Source organism: Eptesicus fuscus, chromosome 14, assembly GCF_027574615.1.
Source record: "Eptesicus fuscus isolate TK198812 chromosome 14, DD_ASM_mEF_20220401, whole genome shotgun sequence".
Taxonomy (NCBI): Eukaryota; Metazoa; Chordata; class Mammalia; order Chiroptera; family Vespertilionidae; genus Eptesicus; species Eptesicus fuscus.
This window is the reverse complement of record NC_072486.1, coordinates 47,525,160-47,547,006: the sequence shown is the minus strand read 5'-3', so window position 1 is coordinate 47,547,006 and position 21,847 is coordinate 47,525,160. Positions and strand designations below refer to the sequence as shown.

At 48.6% G+C, this 21,847-nt stretch overlaps 1 protein-coding gene and 1 pseudogene across 2 annotated transcripts; one reads left to right on the top strand and one right to left on the bottom strand.

The window, feature by feature from the left end:
- Window positions 1-3,082: 3,082 nt before the first annotated feature.
- ZNF783 (zinc finger protein 783) lies at window positions 3,083-18,503 on the bottom strand. 2 transcript variants are annotated; one of them, XM_054726350.1, is made up of 7 exons: window positions 18,364-18,503; window positions 13,944-14,345; window positions 13,734-13,860; window positions 13,464-13,592; window positions 7,326-7,442; window positions 6,261-6,371; window positions 3,083-4,391 (listed from the first exon to the last, which is right to left on the bottom strand). In XM_054726350.1, the coding sequence occupies exons 1-7, from the start codon at window positions 18,385-18,387 to the stop codon at window positions 3,547-3,549; spliced, it is 1,755 nt and encodes a 584-aa protein (XP_054582325.1). In that variant the 5' UTR covers window positions 18,388-18,503; the 3' UTR covers window positions 3,083-3,546. The 2 variants fall into 2 exon arrangements, with proteins under 2 accessions (XP_054582325.1, XP_054582326.1); XM_054726351.1 differs by lacking the exon at window positions 6,261-6,371.
- LOC114227231 (small nucleolar RNA SNORA66) lies at window positions 10,708-10,861 on the top strand (annotated as a pseudogene).
- Window positions 18,504-21,847: the final 3,344 nt, after the last annotated feature.

Below are 21,847 nucleotides of genomic sequence, written 5' to 3'. Positions count from 1 at the left end.
AGAGGAGATAGAAACATTAATGAGAAACATCGACCAAATGCCTCCTGCACACTCCCTGCTAGGGATCAAGCCCACAATCTGGGGATGTGTCCAGACCGGGAATTGAACCTCTTGGTGCATGGGTCCATGCTCAACCACTGAACCACACAAGCTGGGCTCTTCTGACACTTTTTTAAGCGCTTTGAAGTCAACTGGTTACTGACATTAGGAGCCAAGAGGCCATGCTTTGCAGCTACGGGCCCTCCTCCGCTGAGTCTAAGACGCCTGTTGAATCCAAGCAGGACCCTCCACCTCCACCTGGTTCCTGTTCCTGGGAGGGCCTCCCTCTTGCTGCCAGGGGCAGGGGCAGCCGCAGGACCCGGAAGTTCCTGTTCCTCATCAGGTTCTCCATGTTCTTCAGCCGCCTCTGCAGTAGCGTCCCTAGCACAGCCCATTTGCCATACAGTTGGTTCCTGAACTTAAAGGTCATTTTTTTAAATTGAATTTATTGGGGTGACATTGGTTAATAAAATCATATAGGCTTCAGGTGTACAATTCTATACAAGGTTGTTTTCTTAAAGTCGGCCAGCTTCTCTTTTCTTTAGCTGTCCTTGTCCATCCATCCTTCTAAGCTCTTTAGTCAGACTGCCTGGGAATTATTCTTCTCTCCATGGGCTGAATGGCAGCCAAGATGGCCAGAAGGGAGGTCTCTGCAGATTGGATTTGAGCCTCCCCATATGCCATTCCTGTATTAGACATAAGGAGGTGAGTCAGCCACCAGGAGAGGGGTCCAGCTACAGGAAGGTCAGGATGCTCTGGAATAGGGGGAAACTTCTTCCAGGAACCCAAAGGCCTCATTGGTCAGCCCCCTAAACAGAGCCCACCTGGAAGACTGTCAAAGACAGCAGATGCTGGACCCCACAGGGCCTCCATGGGAAGAATCTTGAACCAAGGACCCAGGAGCAATATAAGATGAACAAAGCATTACCATAATAAATGAGTGTAAAGGATTGAATACCAGCTATACCACACACAGCGACAGGAGCTTAGTCAATTACTTAACAAACCACTTCACCCAGGGACACAGCCCAGCAAGAGACAGGAGGTGAGAAACCTGAGTCCTGAAAACCTCCCAGGGCACCGATACACACCAACTGCTATTTCAGTTGGAGAGTGTTCTAGAACACACCCCCACACCCCCACACCCCCAGCGTGCTGTGGGAAACTTGGCAGGTGTGAGCAGCGGCAGAGACCCTGGGCTAATGCGGAGCGGCCCACCCAGAAACTGCCCTGTATGGCAGCTGTCTACTAGAGAGCAGGAACCAGGTCATGTGCACACACTCAATTAGTCCAATATATTTATTGACTAGACTGAGGCAAGCAACTGCCACCATCAGTTCTTCAGGTCCTTTAACACCAGCACCCCACCTTTCTTTGTTTTACAAATGAGGAAGCCAAGACCCAGAGCTGGGAGTGAGCGTAAGGCCATACCAGGCTCCAGCCTCTGGAGTCCCTGAGGTCCAATCTGCTCCTGCAACACACAGGCTCCCTTGACTCATTTTGGAGGCACGAACTTTCTTTGAACACCTATTGGGTGTCGGAACTCACAAGGCTGCCGGGGGCCAGCACATTTACTGCTTTGGAAAAAGAAAAGGGGACGTCAGTGCCTTGGTATTTCCCATGTTTGGCTTCTAAGAGTACCTGTATTGACACAGGGCTTTTAGCTAGCAAACCGGGCCTAGGATCTCTTAGCCCTGAGGCATCCCCAGGAAACACCTGAGACCAGCTCTTGCAGCTGAGGGTTAAGGTCAGAGCAGCTACACTTGCACCATATCCTGTTTGAGCACTTGCTGACAGCCTTGCCCAGACGTGTGGGGTCCCTGGAGAGGGCTGAGGGGTACCAGAATAGACAAACAGTGGCACCTCTTTTCCCCAAGCCCAGGGGAGCTTGGCTGAGCTGTCACGACTTGTATACTCACTCGTGCCCCAGAGATGATGGCAGTGTTACCATCTGCCCCAAACTCTGTTTATGTACAGTCAGAGGGGGCACAGCCAGGGACCCAGGCACCTGGATGCAGTCCTCTTCACATAGTGCCAGACAAATAAGACAATCAGAATAGCTGAGGACCCATCACCCAAGCTTCAAAACCACCCAACCTGAGGGCTGGTCTATAGGCAGCACCCAGAGTGGTATGATTTAAGAGGCACAAGGAGCTCGCTGCTGTCAAGGCTTCTCCATGAGGCCTGATGCTATTGCCTGAACGTTCAGTTTGACTCTCTGCTTTGGTAAGAATTCGTTTCACTGAAATACAAAGCGCTCCTGGGGGATATAACCCAATGAAAAAGTCACCCCACGCTGCACCCACCTGACCTTCCACTCACTTCACCAAAATAAAGGCTCTTCCCGATGGATTCTGAGAGAATGGGCTGGAGATCAACAAAGAGAGAAGCGGCCCCGAACTTGAAAGGAAGGACGAAATCAGGCTTCCTATGTGGTTGCCTCTTAATCTATTATGACTCTGACAACCCTAAGGTGAGGTAGGATGCACTAGGGTGAATGAGGAACACCAGGCTGGAGGTGGTGAACAAATTTATCCCGATCTCCTGGTCTAACTCTGCAGAAGGCCCTCGTGTTTGGAGACAGCCCCCTCCTTGAACATGACTAACCACCCAGGTGGCGGACCAGCCTCACCCAAACCTGGACCTTTTGCTCAGGAGGAGCTTCCTGGGCTTGCTCCCTGAGGCGCCCCCCTTGTGGCGGCCTATGGGCACGGAGCATGCACACCCTTGAACACAGACCACGGGGAAGTCATCTACACTGGGCTTCAGTTTCCACTTCTCTACTGATAACCAGTCAATCAACCCCCCTACAGGAAGGCCCAGGAACAACGGGAATCACGCTGGGCCAAGGCACACACACACTTGGGAAGACACCTGGTTTCCAGGGCAGTAACCAGGGCATCCCATCAACACCCAGGCTGGTCGGGACTGCGCTCTATGGTCCCCACACAGAGGCAGGTGGCAGAACAGTCCTGCCCCCCAGAGGCTCGTGGTCCCCTTGGCAACCACACACAACTCTTACAAAAGCACCAGAAAAGCTTCATAAGGAGAAAAAAAAAGTTTCAAAGTAACAAAGTAGAAAAGCCTAATTTCCAGTGCCTATTCTTCAGGCTGCCTGTCCACTCTGCTGTTTCTCGTGTGCAGCAGGCCCCAGTCCTCTGTGTACAATCAACACCCCAGCACCTCAATGTCTCCATCACCTCTACTGAAAGAACCGTGATCCCTGGTCCACTTGCCTGTCCAAGGCCCCCACCCAAAACGTGGCACCCCTAAGCCTTATGGGGTCCTTTATAAGTCAGGAATGTAGAATAGTCAGCGAAGAGTGACAAACTGAGGAAACAGGAAATGGAGGCAACTGTCGCACTCATACACTGTCACCAAGAAGGCTGCTGCTTCCCATTTGAATGATAAGGAAAAAAGCTCTCTCCAAAGCCATCCCAGACTAGGAACCAGCGTCAGGCCCAACAGGCGGAGAGAAGGTCCTGCCGGAGCCGGGCTCCTGCCTGGTCAGCCCTCCTCCGAGTGGCCGGGCCGGGGCCGGGGCGGGCTCCCCGGGCAGGCGGAGGGCGAGGCGAAGTGCGGGCCGGCCTGGCCCCGCGCATGGGTCTGCATGTGGATGGTCAGGTGGTGGTTCCGGTTGAAGGCCCGGCCGCACTGCGGGCACTGGTAGGGCCGCTCCCCGGTGTGGATGCGCTGGTGCCGGAAGAGGTCCGAGGGCCTGCGGAAGGCCTTGCCGCAGTAGGGGCAGGCCGGCCAGCCCTGGCTGTTGCCGGTGTGCAGCCGCTGGTGCAGCAGCAGGCTCTTGCGCCGCTGGAAGAAGCGCAGGCACTCGCTGCAGTGGTACACCTTGGCCGCCGGCCTCCGCCCCACGAAGGCCCGGCCGGCCAGGGCGCGGCGGCCCTCGGGCTCCTCGGGGAGCCAGCGGATGACGGGCCCGGACACCACCACCTCCCCAGGCTCCAGCGCGGAGTGGGCCTCCCCCCACCCCGTGGGCGAGCTGGCCCGGGCCTGGCGCTGCTGCTCCTCCACGTGGGTCCGCTGGTGAATGGTCAGGTTAATCTTCAAGCGGAAGCTCTGCCCGCAGTCGGGGCAGGGGAAGGTCCGCTCTCGCCGGCGAGGGAGGATGCGGGGCCCCTCCCCCACCGCCCCTGCGGGCCGAGGCCGAGGGTCCCCTGCCCGCACCCTGGGCACTCCCTGGGCATGAAGCTGGCGGGGACCCCCAGTCCTGCTCTTGGGCCCCTTGGGGACTGTACTCTGGGTCTGGCCGGGGGGCTTCCCCAGGAAGAGCTGCTCCGGCATCATCTCGTCCTCAGACTGTGCTTCCGTCTTGATGACCAGACCAGCAGCACCACCTGCCGAAAGGAATCTCCGTGGATATCCTGTGGGCCACCCCCCACCCCTGCCCCAGTCTGGTCCTCCTGGCACAGCTCACAGGCACCCCCTCCTGCCTTCACTGAACTCTTTCTCCTGCAGGACTCACCACAGGGAGCAGGGGACCTTCTCGCTCAGCCCCACCCAAGGGGACTGCCTCCTAATGCCACCCAGTCTGTTGGTCACTGGGCCTATGCCTGCAGGCCAAGCTAGAATGTCAGGAAAGAGGAGACAAAGCTGCAAAACCAGGGAGTCAGGAGGTCACACCAGTGGGAGACATATAGGTGGGAAAATGAAGAGACAAAGACAGGCAGAGACCCTGAACCCTGAGATTTGCTGGCCATGCAGGACCCCCAGGAGTTCTAATGACTTTAGTGTCAATCTTTGAAAGACAATTAGCCTTATGGGCCCTGACTACCTCCTTACTAGGTCAGAGGCCTCAGGGCGGGAGGTGGTGTGGCCTTAGCCACACTGAGAGCTACTCATCCGTGTAACAAACCCACACTGAGCGCCTTTGATCTCGGTGACACACAGGTGACAGGCAGGAGGCACGAGGATCCGGGCCGCCCGGTGGGGCCTCAGTGTGGGTCACACACTTGACTCTAAGACGGGACTGAGGCCAAAGAGCGTCCAGGACACAGCAGTGAAGGGTGGGCCTGGGGCAGCAGGTCCCGGGGTCCCTAATGTTAGTAAGGAGGGTCCTGGCTGAGCCCTGCCTGGAACACTGTGTCCTTCATACCCTCCCATTGCTGTTCACCTCTGGTCTGCTCTGCAGTCAACCCCACCACTCTCTTCTCTAATCTCCCCAGCACCTGGTGGCCTCAGCTGCTAGACCACAAGGTCTGCTCAAAGGGTGACCGTGAACCCTGACCTCTGCACATTAAAATGAAAATCTTCAGCCCTTTACAAGCAACTTCCAAGGTCTAGGACCAGAGAAATTTCTATTCTTGCTGAAGCTTGAACTTAAGCCACAAGCTGGGAGGCCAGTGCACTCAGGAGCCCTTCCATGGTGGACCTCCAGGGACAGCACCCGATGGCAAGCCCTGAGGTCCTCTGCTCCCTGAAGCCCCCCCATAACCCTCACAAATATCTCAGGACAGAACTTCACTTCTGTTAGAAATAACCCACTGGTATTAATTTAGTCCAACAGCTACAGAATCATTGAATCCATAAGAATCATTTAAACTTTGGGGTAAAATGGTGTTGCATTTAATGGGCTACCACAGTATTCCTGAACTTAGGGATTACTGAAGGCCAAAGCCCCAGATCCCTTCATGTGAGCCCATCTGTAGCTTGGTCCCACCAGGCCACAACCCCGTGGTGGATCCAAATCTCACCTTTGCCTTCCACTGAAGCAGATACCAGGATGGAACCAGGGGAGAGTTGGATCTCTTTCTATGGGGACAGAAAACCTGCCCCAAGGCCAGAATAGGCAATAATCACTTTCCTTTTCTTGTTCACCACAGTGTCAGCCAGTTTACAAAAAATACATAGCCTCTAAATGGGAACTAAACTTAAATGGCACACAAGCTGTAAGATACTGGAGGCTGTCAGCCTGGGCCACTCCAGGTGGCCATGAGGCTTTTCTGTCACCAGACCACAAACCTGCCGACATGCAGCTCGTTTCCAAGCAGCACTTTCCAGTCAGGCTGGACCACAGTGAGGGAAGACCAGACCACAGAGGTTCTGGGTCCCCAGAGCCCCAGGGATGTAAAACCTGGGGGATGAAGAAGGGACCCTCAGGAGAAAACCTAGCAGGTCCCATCATGCTAACCCCCAGCCCACTCCCAAAGGGACTCCGAGCGCCTCTGAGGCTCTGAGTGGCCACAGGGCTTTCTCCCTTCACTCACCTAGCCCCATGCTGGGCAGGATGTCCCTAGGAGGGGAGACAGGGGACTCCCCATCTGAAGAATCTTCCTCCTGTTTAATTGCGGACAAAATGCTGGTACTGGCTGGGGGCCCTGCGGGAGAGAATCCTGTGAGGCTCCTGCAGGGTGACACAGCCGTTTCCCAGCAGGCCCTGGTTATGCTCCAGCACCTGCCAGGAAGAGGGGCCCCATGCTCCCCAGTGCCAACTACTGGTCCCTTGGCCTCTGAGTGTCACTCTGATGGGCCTCTAAAGGACAGAGGGGTTGGGGAGACCCCTGGGGCACAGTGCCAGGTCTGCAACAGACAGGGACCATGAGAGGGTCCTCTCTCTCCTTACACAGTCAGTGGTCAGGAAGGAGGGAAACAGGGAAGGGAGGGGAGGCCACATGCAACCTCAGGGAGGCCATATTCAGTGCGGGAGATGCACAGAAGTAACTGGAGAGAAAGAACCCCGAGTCCGACAAGCCAGGCAGCAGGAAGGAGGAGGCACAGAGAAAGCCAAGGCAGCAAAGCACAGTCTGAAAATGGCTCTGAATTATCTGTCAGGCGCTAGGCTAATGCCCTCTGAATTATACTTCATTTTTGGGAAAGGATGGCAGGAGTTTCCTTTAAAAGAAGCAGGCAGAGAACATTGGAAAGGGTGACTAAGGCCACAGAGCTCCTCACAGGCCTTCAGAAAGGTACTGACGAGCACACAGGCTGGCCCCATGCTAGGTGTATGACACACACCTCCCCTTAATGAACCCACTGTAAGCAGCCTATCACCTGCCCTCCTGTGCCTTTCCCCTCACTCCAGACAGACCAGTGTGTCTGGCCCCCAACCACCTGAGGAACGCACACCTTTGCTCAGACTGTTTTCTCCTGCTGAAATGCCATCCCAGCAAAACTGACTTCCCCTATGGCTCACCTCAGGGGCACCTGTTCTAGGAAGCCTGTCCCACTCAGCCCAGGTGGTCCCGGCCATCCCCCCACCCTCTGCTCAGTACCACTGGCTGGTACTGTCGCTGGGACGCCGGTCACACTGCCACCTGACAGACCTCACTCACCCGCGCTTGTTCCAGGTGGAGTTACTCTTGCTCCTGAGTCTCTCTGGTGCTCGGGGGTCTGCCTTTCACTTGGACCCTCCTGGTCAGACCTGACTGGGCTGGGAATGTGCTCTGGAACTGGAGGGAGAGTGGGATACACTAATTAGTGACACCGAGAACAACACAGAGTTCCCCCAGGTAGCCAGAGCCTCTGGGAACTGGCTAGATGCAGCCACTGGGACCTGGGACATCAGGTCAAACACAGGGTATGATAATTAAGTGGACTTCACTGATCATCTAGTGACTACATTCTAGGCCAGCAGTCGCCAACCGGTGGTCCGCGAGGTCCAGAAGCTTCCATATGTGAGAGAAGGAAACAGGGTAGCACAGTAACTTATTGATAGTACCAGGCAGGTCACACAACAGGACCACAGATCTGGCTTTTTCAGGACTCCTGGCTCAGAACACTACAACCATGGTTCCCAATCCCAAGTCCTCTACCAGGCTGGTATATAAGGATCCCCTAGGGAGCACCCCCAAGATTCTCATCAGTAGATCTGGGTGGGCCTAGGAAATTTATATTTTTTTAAAGCTTTCTAAGGCAAAAAAGATGAACAAATATTTCACAGAATAACAAGTTAAATGACCTATAAACAAATAAAAGGATATGTAACCACACTTGTAATGAGAGGTACCATTAAAGCCACACTGTTACCAAAGCCAGACAGACACTTCAAGAAAACATACCCATATCTCTTATGAACATTGATACAAAAATCCTCAACAAAAAAAAAATAGCAAAACAAAATCAGCAGCATACTAAAAGGATTAAACATCATGACCAAATGGAGTTTGTTCCCAGATGCAAGGATGGTTCAACATATGAAACTAGATCAATGGATTACACCATATTAACAGAATGAAGGGGGAAAAGCCCCAAGATGATTTCAACTGATGCAGAAAAAGCATCTGACAAAATTAAATACCTTTACCTGACAAAAACAGATGGAAACTACCTCAACATAACAAAAGCCATATATTAAAAACCCCTAGTGAATATCCTATTTAATGGTGAAAAATGAAAGCTTTTCCTCTAAGATTAGGAATAAGGCAAGGATGTCCACTTTCACCACTTCTATTCAACAAAGTGATGGAAGTTCTAGCCAGAGCAATTAGGCAAGAAAAAGAAATAAAAGGCATCTAAATTGGAAAGGAAAAAAATTATTTGTTCACAGATGATATGAATATATATATATATATATATGTATATATATATATATATGTATATATATATATACATATATAAAACCGTAAAAATTCCACACAAAAATTGTTAAAACTAATCAATAAATGCTGCAAGTTAGCAGGATAATAAAACAAAACATATCTGGGGGGGGAGGGCATGTGTGGGTGTGGGGTGGGGGGGGTAATAGTAAGATATGTACACATATAATACCTCAATAAAAATATTAAAAAAAAAAAAAAAAAACATAAAAAGATCAGTTGCATTTCTAGACACTAATAATGAACAATTTGAAAAGGAAATTACAAAAACAAGTCCATTTATAATCATATTAAAAATATCTTAGGAATAATTTAACAAAGGAAGTGAGAGACTTTTACTATAAAAACTACAAAACATTGCTGAAAGAAATTACATTATATATATATCCCTATCCATGTGGGATATATACAAGACCCCCAGTGGATTCCTGAAACCACAGGTAGTACTGAACTCTCTATAGTCTATGTTTTTTTCTATATATGCATACCTATGATAAAGTTTAATATATAAATTAGGCATAGTAAGAGATTAACAACAATAACTATAATAAAATAGAATAATTATAACAATATACTATAATAAAAGTTATGTCAATGGCTTTGGGGCCATTATTAAATAAAATAAGGGTTATTTAAACACAGTGCTGTGATACCTTGACGGTCGATCTGATAACCAAGACGGCTACTAAGTGACTTACGGGTGGGAAACATATACAGTGTGGATACGCTGGACAAAGGGATGATTTCCATCCTGGGCAGGATGCAGCAGGACAGCGCGAGATTTCATCACGCTACTCAGAATGGCACGTAATTTAAAACTTATGAATTGTTTACTTCTGAAATTTTCCATTTAATATTTTCGGATCGCGGTTGACTGCAGGTAACTAAAACCATGGAAAACAAAACAGTGGATTAAGGGGGGATTACTGTAAATACATAAATAAGTGGAAACACATCCCATGTTCATGGATTGGAAGACTTATTATTAAGATGTCAATACCACCCTCAGTAATCTACAGATTTAATGTAATTCTTATTAAAATCCCAATGGCATTTATTTTTTCAGAAATAGAAAAATCCATCCTAAAATTCATATGGAATCTCAAGGGACCCCAAATATCCAAAACAATCTTGAAAAAGAAGAACAAAATTGAATAACTTCCTGATTTCAAGACTTACTGCAAAGCTGCAGTAATCAAAATATTGTGGTACTGGCATAAACAGAATAAATAGAATAGAGAACCAAGAAATAAACCCTCCCGTATCTGGTCAAATGATATTTGAGAAGGGTGCCAAGAACACTTAATGGGGAAAGAGCAATCTTTCAACAAATGTGGCTGGGAAAACTAAATATCCACATGCAAAAGAATGAAGTTGGACCCTTATCATAACACCATGTATAAAAATTAACTGAAATGTATCAAAGCCTAAATGCAAAACCTAAAACATAAAACTCTTAGAAGAAAACAGGACAAAAGCGTCATGACACTGGTCTTAGCAATGATTTCTTGGATATGACACTAAAGGCACAGGCCACAAAAGAAACACTAGACAGCAACAAGACACTTTCATCATAAAGCCATTATAGCAAGTTTGGGAGTCATAGCAGATCTATCTAATACACAGACAAAATGGGGAGACAAAGAAAAATGCCCCAAATGAAAGAACAAGAGAAATGCCCAGAAAAATAATTAAATTAAATGGAAGCAACCAAAATATCAGATACAGAGTTTAAAACAATGGTTATAAGGATGCTCAAGGACCTTAGAAGAATGGATAATCTCAGTGAGAACTTAAAGAAATAGTGACCATTAAAAAGGACATAGAATCCATTAAAAAAACAAAAAAGAAAGAAACAATAGACAAACTAGAGTTTGTGAAAAATTTTAAATTTGTGCATTAAAAGACAATATCAACATAATTAAGCAATTCACAGAACGGAAGGAAATATTTGATACAGAGTATATAGAGAATTCCTAAAACTCAACAACAAAGAAACAACCTGACTCAAAAATGGCAAAGGACTTGAATAGACATTTCTCCAAAGGAAATATTTCAATAAGTCAATGAGAATGGTCAATAAGGACATGAAAAGTTTCTCAATATCACTATCAGGGAAATGCAAATCAAAACTATAATGAGATACTACTTCACACTCATTATGATGTCTACTATTAAAAAAACAACAGACAGGTTTGCTAAAGTAATTGTGGTGATAGAAATGTATTAGCCTCAGAAGCTACTGAGGTGGTTCATTCTATCCTAGTACAGTGTAACTACCAATTACTGCTAATAATGATTCTAAACATTGTACTAATGTGTTTATTTGATTTTTGGCACTGTGTAGTAATAAAACAGTATCACAAAAGTTGGGGGTTGGGAAAATTAGCCTAAAATAATAAGTGCATGTATTGGAAATCTTATTACAAATAAAACACAGCTCTGTCCTCTTTAACTGTAAAAAACAAAACAAAAAACACAGAAAATAACAGTACAGCCATTGTGGAAAACTGTATGGTGGCTCCTCAAAAAATTAAAAGTAGAACTACCACATCATCCAGCAATTCCACTTCTGAGTTTATACCTAAAAGAACTGAAGGCAGAGTACTGAAGACATATTTGTACATCCATGAACATAGCATTATGCACAAGAGCTAAAACATGGAAGTAACCCAAGTGTACATCAATAGATTAAGAGATAAACAAAATGTGGTCTATCCATGCAATAGAATATTATTCTACCTTAAAAAGGAAGAAATTGCCAGTTGGCTCAATGTCGGCCTAAGGACTGAAGGGTTCTGAGTTTGATTTCAGTCAAGGGCATGTACCTAGGTTGCAAGCTCAATCCCCAGACCTGACTCGCAGCCCTGGTTGGGGTGAGTGTTAAGAGGCAACCAATCGCCGAAACCGGTTTGGCTCAGTGGATAGAGCGTCGGCCTGCGGACTCAAGGGTCCCAGGTTCGATTCCGGTCAAGGGCATGTACCTTGGTTGCGGGCACATCCCCAGTAGGGGGTGTGCAGGAGGCAGCTGATCAGTGTTTCTCTCTCATCGATGTTTCTAACTCTCTATACCTCTCTCTTCCTCTCTATAAAAAATCAATAAAATATATATATATATAAAAAAAAAAGCTATAAAAAAAAAAAAAAAAAAAAGAGGCAACCAATCGATGTGTCTCTCTCACCTCAATGTTTTTCTCTCACTCCATCTCTCCCCCTCCCTTCCAATCTCTCTAAAAATCAATGGAAAAATATCCTCAGGTGAGGATTAATAAAATCTAAAAAAAAAAGTAAAAAGGAAGAAATTCTAGCACAGGCTACAACATGGATGAACCCAGAGGACATTATACTAAATAAAGTAAGCCAGTCATAAGTAGACAAATGTTGTATGAATCTATTTATATGAGGTAGGTACTCAAGAGTAATCAAAATCATAGAACTGTGAGTGCCAGGGGCTGGGAAAGGGGCAGAACGAGCGGTTATTATTTAATGATATAGAACGTTTTTCAGCTGGTGTGCCACAAGAACTTTTAAAACATGCAACACCTGACAATTTAATCAGGGACACTGAACTCTTTTTCCTTAGATTGTCAAATAAAAAATGACAACAACTTGCCCTAGCCGGTTTGGCTCAGTGGATAGAGCGTTGGCCTGTGGACTGAAGGGTCCTGGGTTTGGTTCCGGTCAAGGGCACGTACCTCGGTTGCAAGCTCCTGGCCTTGGTAAGGGACATATGGGAGGCAACCAATCGATGTGTCTCTCTCACATCGGTATTTCTCTCTGTTTCTCCCTCTCCCCAAAAATCAATGGAAAAAATATCCTCGGGTGAGGATTTAAAAAAAAAAAAGACAACTACCAACACAATAGCTGTTGGTGTGAATGAATTAAAATTATACCGATTTTTTGGTCAGGCCAGCAAAAAATATATTTTTTGGTATGCCACAGAATTTTAGTAATTAGTTTATGTGTGCCATGAGATGAAAAAGGATGAAAATCGCTGGTATAGAGTTTCAGTTTTACAAGATGAAAAGAGTTCTGGAGATGGATGGTGGTGATAGTTGCAAACATTATGAATGTATTTAATGTCTCTGAACTGCATACATAAAAGCAGTTAAGATGGTAAATTTTATGTTATGTGTATTTGACCACAATAAGAAAAAAAGAAAGTATCGATACTCAGTACAACATGGATGAACCTTGAAAACATGCTAAGTGACAGAAGCCAGAGACAGGTATTTTGGTTGTTTTGGGGAGAAAGAGATGGATACAGCAAATGTGGCAAACTCTTGATCACTGGTGAATCTGGGGGATGATCATCTGGAGGGTCACTGTACTTTCTCTCTACTTTCACTTTTTTATTTAAATTTTATTTTTAAAAAGCTCCCAGAAGACTCTGATATGCAGTCAACTTTGGAACCACTGTCCTGTATACACCAGCTGTGGGGATGAAATCAGCCCCAGGCTCCTGCGAGAGGGCCCATTTCCACAAAGGGAAGCGGTACAGTTCAGGCCTTACAGCTGCCGGTTATACAGTTGGGAACTAGGATGTGGTGGCAATAATGCTGCTGCTACTAGTAGTACTGCTAGTAGCAAGTTCCTATTTACCATAAAATGCTCGGCTTTGCAAAGCCTGCCATCACTTTTAGTCCCCACAACTGTCAGGTAAGGCGCGTACCGCTGTCCTCTTGCACAGAGGCAGAAACCGTATGGCTCTTCAGGCAAAATCCCTGCACCCACCCGACTGGCCGGCCTGAGACAGAGCATGCCCCACTTTGGGTTATGGGCCTGTGTTCCCTTCCTGGCCTCACAGCATGTCTGGGAAGCCCAGGAGAGCAGGGACATGGTTCAGTTTGCCCTCACCATCTTGCTCCCACTCACCAGCGTCCGGCCTGCCTGGGCAAGCTGCCTCTCTCTCTTCCCCCTCCTCCTGGCCCCACAGGCCTTCAGGGCAAGGCTCCTCTCCCCTCTCTATCCGAGTGAGGATGTCTGGTTTGGAGATGGCGTAATCTGTGTACAGAAGGGAGAGAGAGAGAGAGCTGGGTCAGGACACCTGTCTCCCGGTTCACTACACAGGTGCAGAGACACCAGAGGAACAGAAGCCAAAGCAAAGACACAGACAGAGGCCCAGATGCTATGACTCGGCCTTACCCAGGGAGACCAGCATCTCGTAGTTGCCCCTCATCACATGCTTGTACAGATTCTTCTGCCAAGGATCCAGCTTGCCCCACTCCAGCTCGGAAAAATACACGGCCACATCATCAAAGGTCACGGGCACCTAGAACCACAGTTGTCGTGAACGCTCACCCACACTTACAGGTACAGCCCCTCGGGCCGTCCCACCCCAGGTGCCCAGGTTACCTTGGGGGCCTCTCCCTTGCTGCCCGGGGGCAGCCGCAGGATCCAGAAGTTCCTGTTCCTCAGCAGGTTCTCCATGTTCTCCAGCCGCCTCTGCAGCAGCCCGTACTCCTGCAGCAGGGTCCCCAGCGCGGCCCACTTGCCCTCCAGCTGGTTCCCGAACTCCAAGGTCGTCTTCTCAAAGTCAGCCAGCTTCTTCTCCGCTGTCCCCGTCCGTCCCTCCAGAGTCAGCAAGCGGGCCAGACAGGAGTCCACTTTCTTCTCCAAGGCCTGGATAGCAGCCACCACTGTCCACAGCGTGATCTCCGTGGAGTAGAGGTATGAGTTCTTCTCAGCAGCCGGCTGGGATGATGGAGAAGTTGTCGAAGGCCTTTCATCCCCTGTTTGTCTGTCCCTCTCTGAAGCCTGTACACAACAAGAGAAAGGAGAAACCTTATCAGAACTATACAACCAAAAGGTCCACCTCGAAAAGAAACCTCAGGCCGAAACCGGTTTGGCTCAGTGGATAGAGCGTCGGCCTTCGGACTCAAGGGTCCCAGGTTCGATTCCGGTCAAGGGCATGTACCTTGGTTGCGGGCACATCCCCAGTAGGGGGTGTGCAAGAGGCAGCTGATCGATGTTTCTCTCTCATCGATGTTTCTAACTCTCTGTCCCTCTCTCTTCCTCTCTGTAAAAAAATCAATAAAAAATTTAAAAAAAAGAAACCTCAGAATGGCACCTGCCCCGGCAAAGCCCCATCTGGGGCCCTGAAGGCCAGTCAGGCAGCCGTGTCAGGGGCGGGGGTGTGAGGACATCAGTTCCAGGTCCAGGACAGGAGACACCGTCTGGACCAAGGTATTAGCAAGTGAGAAACAGAAGGAATAACATGGCCAGAGAAAGAAGTATCTGTGGTCTCAGACAGGTGACCCCCACCTGGGTCTTGGTCTCTTCCTCTGAAAATGAAGGGACAGGCTTTGAAGGAGGTACAGAGAACATGAGCTCTGCACTCAGCCAGCCTGGGTGCAACTGGCAACTCCACCTGGCTGACGGTGAGCAAGGTTTCTTAAACATCTTTCAATGTCCCTTCCATATCTAGAAAATGGAGCTAATAATAGTACCTACATGACATGATTATGAGAATTAATGACACAATTTGGTAAAAAGCACTCAGCACAATGTCTAGCCTGTGCTTCTCAATAAATGTGAGCCCTATGTTGATTCAGCTACGATGACCGTGAGGAGAATGTTGAGGATATGACGGTTCTGGCTCAGGAAGGTAGTATGAATAGTGCACACAGCTGTCTGGTTCACCGTTCATTCCAGGTCCTTGAGTGCCTTGGAAAAGAGCTTCTAAAGTGCCTCAGCTGCCGAAACCGGTTTGGCTCAGTGGATGGAGCGTCGGCCTGCGGACTGAAAGGTCCCAGGTTCGATTCCGGTCAAGGGCATGTACCTTGGTTGCGGGCACATCCCCAGTAGGGGGGTATGCAGGAGGCAGCTGATCGATGTTTCTCTCTCATCGATGTTTCTAACTCTCTATCCCTCTCCCTTTCTCTCTGTAAAAAATCAATAAAATATATTTTTAAAAATAAAAAAATAAAGTGCCTCAGCTTACGTGGGTGCCTGATGACAAGCCTCTCTGAGCGTGCACAATGGTCTCAGTCCCAGTTCATCTTGCTAAAAGCCTTATTGGAATGACAAAACAACACATCGCCCCTCCATTTCACTCACCCGTCTCAGTCAAATCACTATCAAGTCTTACTCTTTGACTTCTGAAATCATCTCAAATCCATCCTCTTTTCTCCTCCTCCACTGCAATCACCTAGTCCAAACCCCCTCACCTGTCGCCCGAGCCACTGCAATTCCGACCAATTCACTTCTGCACCTCCCCTTCCCCCACAGTACTCTCCTCAGCTCCCAAGTATACCTAGAATAAACTCTAAACTTAAAAAAATATATATCTTTTTATTGATTTCAGAGAAGGGAGAGGGAGATAGAAACATCAATGATGATAATCATTGACTGACTGCCTCCTACACGCCCCCTACTGGCGATTGAGCCCTCAACCCAGGCATGTGTCTTTGATCGGAATGGAACCCAGGACCCTTCAGTCCGCAGGCCAATGCTCTATCCACTGAGGCAATCCGGCTAGTGCAAAACCTAAACTTCTTAGCAGACTGCAGCCTACCTCCCTGACCTGTCTCCTCCTGGGCAGTGACTGCTCTCCAGCCGCCCTGGCCTCCTTGGACTCCTCCACCTTTGCATGAGCTCTCCTCCTGGCTTCCTCTCATACAAACCTCCAGCTTAGACATCGCCTCACTGGGACCTTCACAGACCCACACATCTAAAATAGTGCCCTGTTAGTCCCTTCCTTCATAGCACTAATAACCTAGGACAGTGGTCGGCAAACTCATTAGTCAACAGAGCCAAATATCAACAGTACAACGGTTGAAATTTCTTTTGAGAGCCAAATTTTTTAAACTTAAACTTCTTCTAACGCCACTTCTTCAAAATAGACTTGCCCAGGCCGTGGTATTTTGTGGAAGAGCCCCACTCAAGGGGCCAAAGAGCCGCATGTGGCTCGAGAGCCGCAGTTTGCCGACCACTGACCTAGGACAACCCTGTGTGTCTGCCTGGGTTATGGTTTCCCCACAAGGACATAAGCTCCACGAGTGTAGGTGCTAATTCACTGTGGTATCCCCAGCTTCTAAGAGTGCCTCACTCACAGCAGGTGCTCAATCAATACCTATTGAATAAATGAATGATTAAACAATTCAACAACACATTCATTCAGTAACAATCACAGACCTGTTGTGGGAACCCCTTTCACGTCCCGCGTGGTTCAGGGTTCAGGGTTCAGGGTTCGGGTTCTGGAGAAGGCCGCACACAAATGAAAAGACTAGAAAAGTATTAATTTGGGAATATTGGGGGCCAGGCGGGAGCCCACCTCTAGGGGGAGGACTACCCCCCCACCTCTGGCTTTGCTATCCCTTTTATTAAGGTTATGAGATACACTCATATCCTTTAGGCAGGAAATTCCAATAATAGCCAATCAGCAAGAATTTACATAAGACTAACAGGTGGAGGCTGCTTTAGCTACCAATGTCTCAACTAAACATGAGTGATTAGCTCCGCCCTTTCAGAACAATTAAGGTTGACCAGCCTTCCCGATTCCCTGTCCACATCTCTCTATTAGTGACAACGATCCGTTTCCGGCAACCTGTCATCATTAATGGGGATGCAGAAAAACCACCTGGCTCTTTCTTCCTGCTCCAGGAGAAAAATTCTGTATAGAAATACAAGACTCGCCGAAACCGGTTTGGCTTAGTGGATAGAGCGTCAAGTTCCGGTTAAGGGCAAGTACCTTGGTTGCGGGCACATCCCCAGTGGGGGGTATGCAGGAGGCAGCTGATCAATGTTTCTCTCTCATCGATGTTTCTAACTCTCTATCCCTCTCCCTTCCTCTCTGTAAAGAATCAATAAAAAATAAAAAATAGTTAAAAAAAAAAGAAATACAAGACTGATACCCAAAGGCTAACAAAAGTTGAGGGCAAGTCAGTCCTATTTGGGAGCTTTCCTAGGAATCTCAGGTGATGCAAGTGGGCAGAGGGGAAGAAGCAGGTGGATAGGAACGGTCAGACAGAGTGCTGAGGGAGGGGTCCTGGGCTGGGTGGGAGCTGAAGATGTCGCCTGTACAGGTACAGAAAGGCCATCTGGAGCGCTCCCCAGCAAACCTGCAGACCTGCCCCCTCCTGTCTCTCCCTGGCACTCAGGGAGACCTAAAGGAAGGGGAGGGAGAGAAAGTTCCTCCTTGAGAAGCATCCAGAAAAATCAAGGTTCCAAAAACTTCACTGACATGTGTTGATGATAGTAGGTACCATTTACAGAGCTCTTTACCACTGCTTTTCTACTGTGTCCAGACGACCAAAGGATTGCTTTCTCTGATTTGTACCTACAGAACATTATCAGCCAACATTCTGAAACGTGATAAAGTAATCTTAAAAAATAAAATAAAATCCACCTCCAATCTCTCTTGTAAACAGCGTTCAGTACCTTTGCCTTAGGTTAAAAGTAGAATACTGGGCACCTTAAAGGGGATGTAATTCCAAAGCCCTGGCCTGGCCTCAACTGCGTGTGACCCTGGGCCGGTCCCTTCCCTGAACCGCAGACTCGGGTGTCACATCCTAACGGGGCTGGAGACCCGGCCCTCCCCGCCTGCCTCCGGGCCGCTGGCCTCCAATGATACAAAGGATGGGGGAACCGGCCACTCTGTTCAGACGCGAGGCCTGTCGCCGTGGGTGTCGCTGGAAAGCGGGCCGATCCCCCGCCTCCGGGCCGCCCACCGCCCGGCCTGGCCTTTGGGCCGCCCGGTCGCTCGGCCAGAAAGCGACGCGGACGCCGACGAGGGCGGCTCGGCCCGTCTGGGCGTCCGCGGGCCCGCGCTTACCCGGTCGGGCGCCGCCTCGGCCATGGCTGCCCGTCCCTCGCTCGCGGCTCCTCTCGGCGGCCTGTCGGGCCCGGCGCGGCGCGCTGGCGGCGGCGGAGGCGGAGCGGAGCCGCCCAGCCTCGGAGCCCCAGCCCGGCGGCCGCGAGCTGCGTCCGAGCCACGTGCCCCGCCGGCCCTTTAAACAAGAGCTGCGCTCGCGGCCGGGCCCGTGGGCGCACACAGCGCCCCCTGCAGCCCGAAGGACCGCACGCTCGTGGCCCGCAGCCTGGCGTCCCGGCGGCCGCGGCGGCCACCCAGGGGGGCTGGCCACCCAGCCTCGCCTGGGCCGCGGGAGTGGACGCCGTCGGGCGGGTGCGGGCCACGCGCAGACGTAGCTTGCGGGGCCCAGGCCGGCCCCGACCCCTCTGCAGGATGGCGGGGTTTAGGAACCCCAGTGTCCCACCCAGGAATCGGGCCAGACAGCCGACAGGGGAAATGCGTGACTTTTCAAAACTTTGGGAGTTCCCCCTCGCCCCAACCTCCGATGGGGAATCTCAAGTGTATGGAGAGTCACCGTTTTAACACCTCTAATGGACCCAAAGTGACTGTTAGTTTGAGTATAGTACTTCATGCCCAGGAAAAAACGTAGGGGATGCATAAAGGTTTTAACTCTTAAAGTCTATCTATCTATCTATCTATCTATCTATTTATTGATTGATTTCAGAGAGGAAGGGAGAGGGATAGATAGAAACATCAATGATGAGAGAGAATCACTGTCCGGCTGCCTCCTACACGCCCCCTCCTGGGGATGGAGCCTGCAACCCAGACCTACTGGTTCATAGGTCCGCGCTCAACCACTAAACCACGGCCAGCCCGGGTAAAATTCTTTTAGTTTTCCAGACCAAATAGAAAGACCTCAAGAAAAAATTTAATTCATAAAAAAGAAAAGAAAAAAAGCCTTCCCTCTTTTCCCCAAACAGCTTTGGGAATCCTCAGTCCCCTCTTCCTGCCCTGGGACCTAGCTCCTGAGCAGAGCTGTGGAAGTCCTCTGTGCCACGCTGTGTCCCTGAAGCCCTCTGTGCCAACCTGTACCCCTAACGTCCTCTCTGCTACACTGTGTTCCTAAAGCCCTCTGTGCCACGCTGTACCCCTAAAGTTCTCTGTGCCACGCTGTGTCCCTGAAGTCCTCTCTGCACGCTGTGTCCCTGAAGTCCTCTGTGCCAACCTGTACCCCTAACCTCCTCTCTGCCACACTGTGTTCCTAAAGTCCTATGCCATGCTGTACCCCTAAAGTTCTCTGTGCCACGCTGTGTCCCCGAAGCCCTCTGTGCCACGCTGTGTCCCTGAAGCCCTCTGTGCCACAGTGTCCCTGAAGTCCTCTGTGCCACGCTGTGGACCAAAAAGGGGCCACATACTAAAAATGAAAAGCTCAGCAAAGGCCTGCTCCGTGTGCCTTACAAACAGAGACCTAAAGTAACCACACAGGATGGTCTGAAATTATAACTTTCTAACAAAAGCTAGTCATGGCAAGATTGACCTTTGTCAGGGGAGACACCTTAACTGAGCCTGTCCATTGTCTTTTTGCATCTATGAAATGCCAGGGTGCCCTGGCTGGGTGGTTCAGTTGGTTGGAGCATCATCCCATGCACCAAAAAAGGTTTTGGGTTCAATTTCCGGTCAGGACACATACTTAGGTTGTGGAATTGATCCTCGGTTGGGGCGAGTATGGGAGGCAACCGATCTCTTTCCCTTTCTCCACCTTCCTCTTTCTCTAAAAATTAAAAGATAAACAAACAAACAAACAAAAACATATCCTTGAGTGAGGATTAAAAAGAAAAGGAAAAGAAATGCCAGGGTCATTTCTTTTTTTCTAGACCCCTCACTGCACCAGAGCAGAGACCACAAAACCCTTCTTACGGGAAGCAACCGATCGATATTTCTCTTCCTCCCTTCCTCCCTCTCTAAAAAATCAATAAGAAACATATCTTCGGGCGAGGATTAAAAAAAAAAAAAGAAATGAGAAATGTCAGGGTAATTTCCTTTTTTTCTGGACCCCTCTCTGCACCAGAGCAAAGATCACAAAACCCCCTGTGATTTGTTTTAGTGTTAACTGCTAACTATCCTATAACCACAAATGTAAAAGAAGTGTCTATTTATTTTACTTTTTATCCAATCCCAGAGATTTCCCCACTTTGCTTTCTCCCACCTCCCTAATCTATCATGTCCAGTTACATGGATTTCATGTAACCCCTTATGCCTCCTCCTTTGATTGTAATGTATAAAATAAGGTGCAAAACGGTCATTCTCTGGAGCATTTTCTCAATATGTTAAGATTTTGTTTTCCGGCAATTGTCAGTTTGGCTCGAATACACTCATAAAAAAATTCTCTACAGGTTTAAACATTTCTTAGGTTGACAATGCCCAGTCTTCCCTTGCATGTCAGCCATCATCTGGGATCTTCACAGCTCTGGCTCCAGGCTGGGCTTGCAGCAAGAGAAAATCCACCACTAATTCAGACCCTGAGGCATTTTAAATAAACCACTCAATATGGTACCCGTTTCCTCATTTGTAAAGAGCCTTACTGTGGAAAACCAGAGTTAATCACTGAATATAAAGTGAAATATGCTGTATGCAGTATAAATTTTTATTTTCTACCTTTTCTGCATTTCCCACTCATTTTATCATCTTTGTCCAACAAGCTCACAAACTAATCTGTTTACATTGGGAATCAATTTTTATTTTCTAAGATCACGACTTACCAATATTTTATAATTCTTTTTTTTTAAATTTTTAAAAAATATTTTATTGATTTTTTACAGAGAGGAAGGGAGAGGGATAGAGAGCCAGAAACATCAATAAGCTGCCTCCTGCACACCCCCCAATAGGGATGTGCCCACAACCAAGGTACATGCCCCCGACCGGAATCGAACCCGGGACCCTTCAGTCCGCAGGCCGACGCTCTATCCACTGAGCCAAACCGATTTCGGCAATATTTTATAATTCTTAATATATTGGTCTGCTGAATCCCTGATGAGCTCCTAGTGTAAATCAAAAATAATTTTAGCCTATAATCTATAATAATAAAAGCATAATATGCTAATTAGACTGGACAGCCGAATGACCTTCTGGACGTCCTTCCGATGTCCCTCCTGATGAAGCTGGGGCTGCGAGGGCCGAGCCCCTTGCACGAATTTCGTGCATCAGGCCTCTAGTAAAGAATAAAAGGGCCGAAACCGGTTTGGCTCAGTGGGTAGAGCGTCGGCCTGCGGACTCAAGGGTCCCAGGTTCGATTCCGGTCAGGGGCATGTACCTTGGTTGCGGGCACATCCCCAGCAGGGGGTGTGCAAGAGGCAGCTGATCGATGTTTCTCTCTCATCGATGTTTCTAACTCTCTATCCCTCTCTCTTCCTCTCTGTAAAAAATAAATAAAATATATTTAAAAAAAAAAAAAAAGAATAAAAGGTAATTATTTAAGCAAAAAGGAGCTGCGGCCTAGAGACACAGA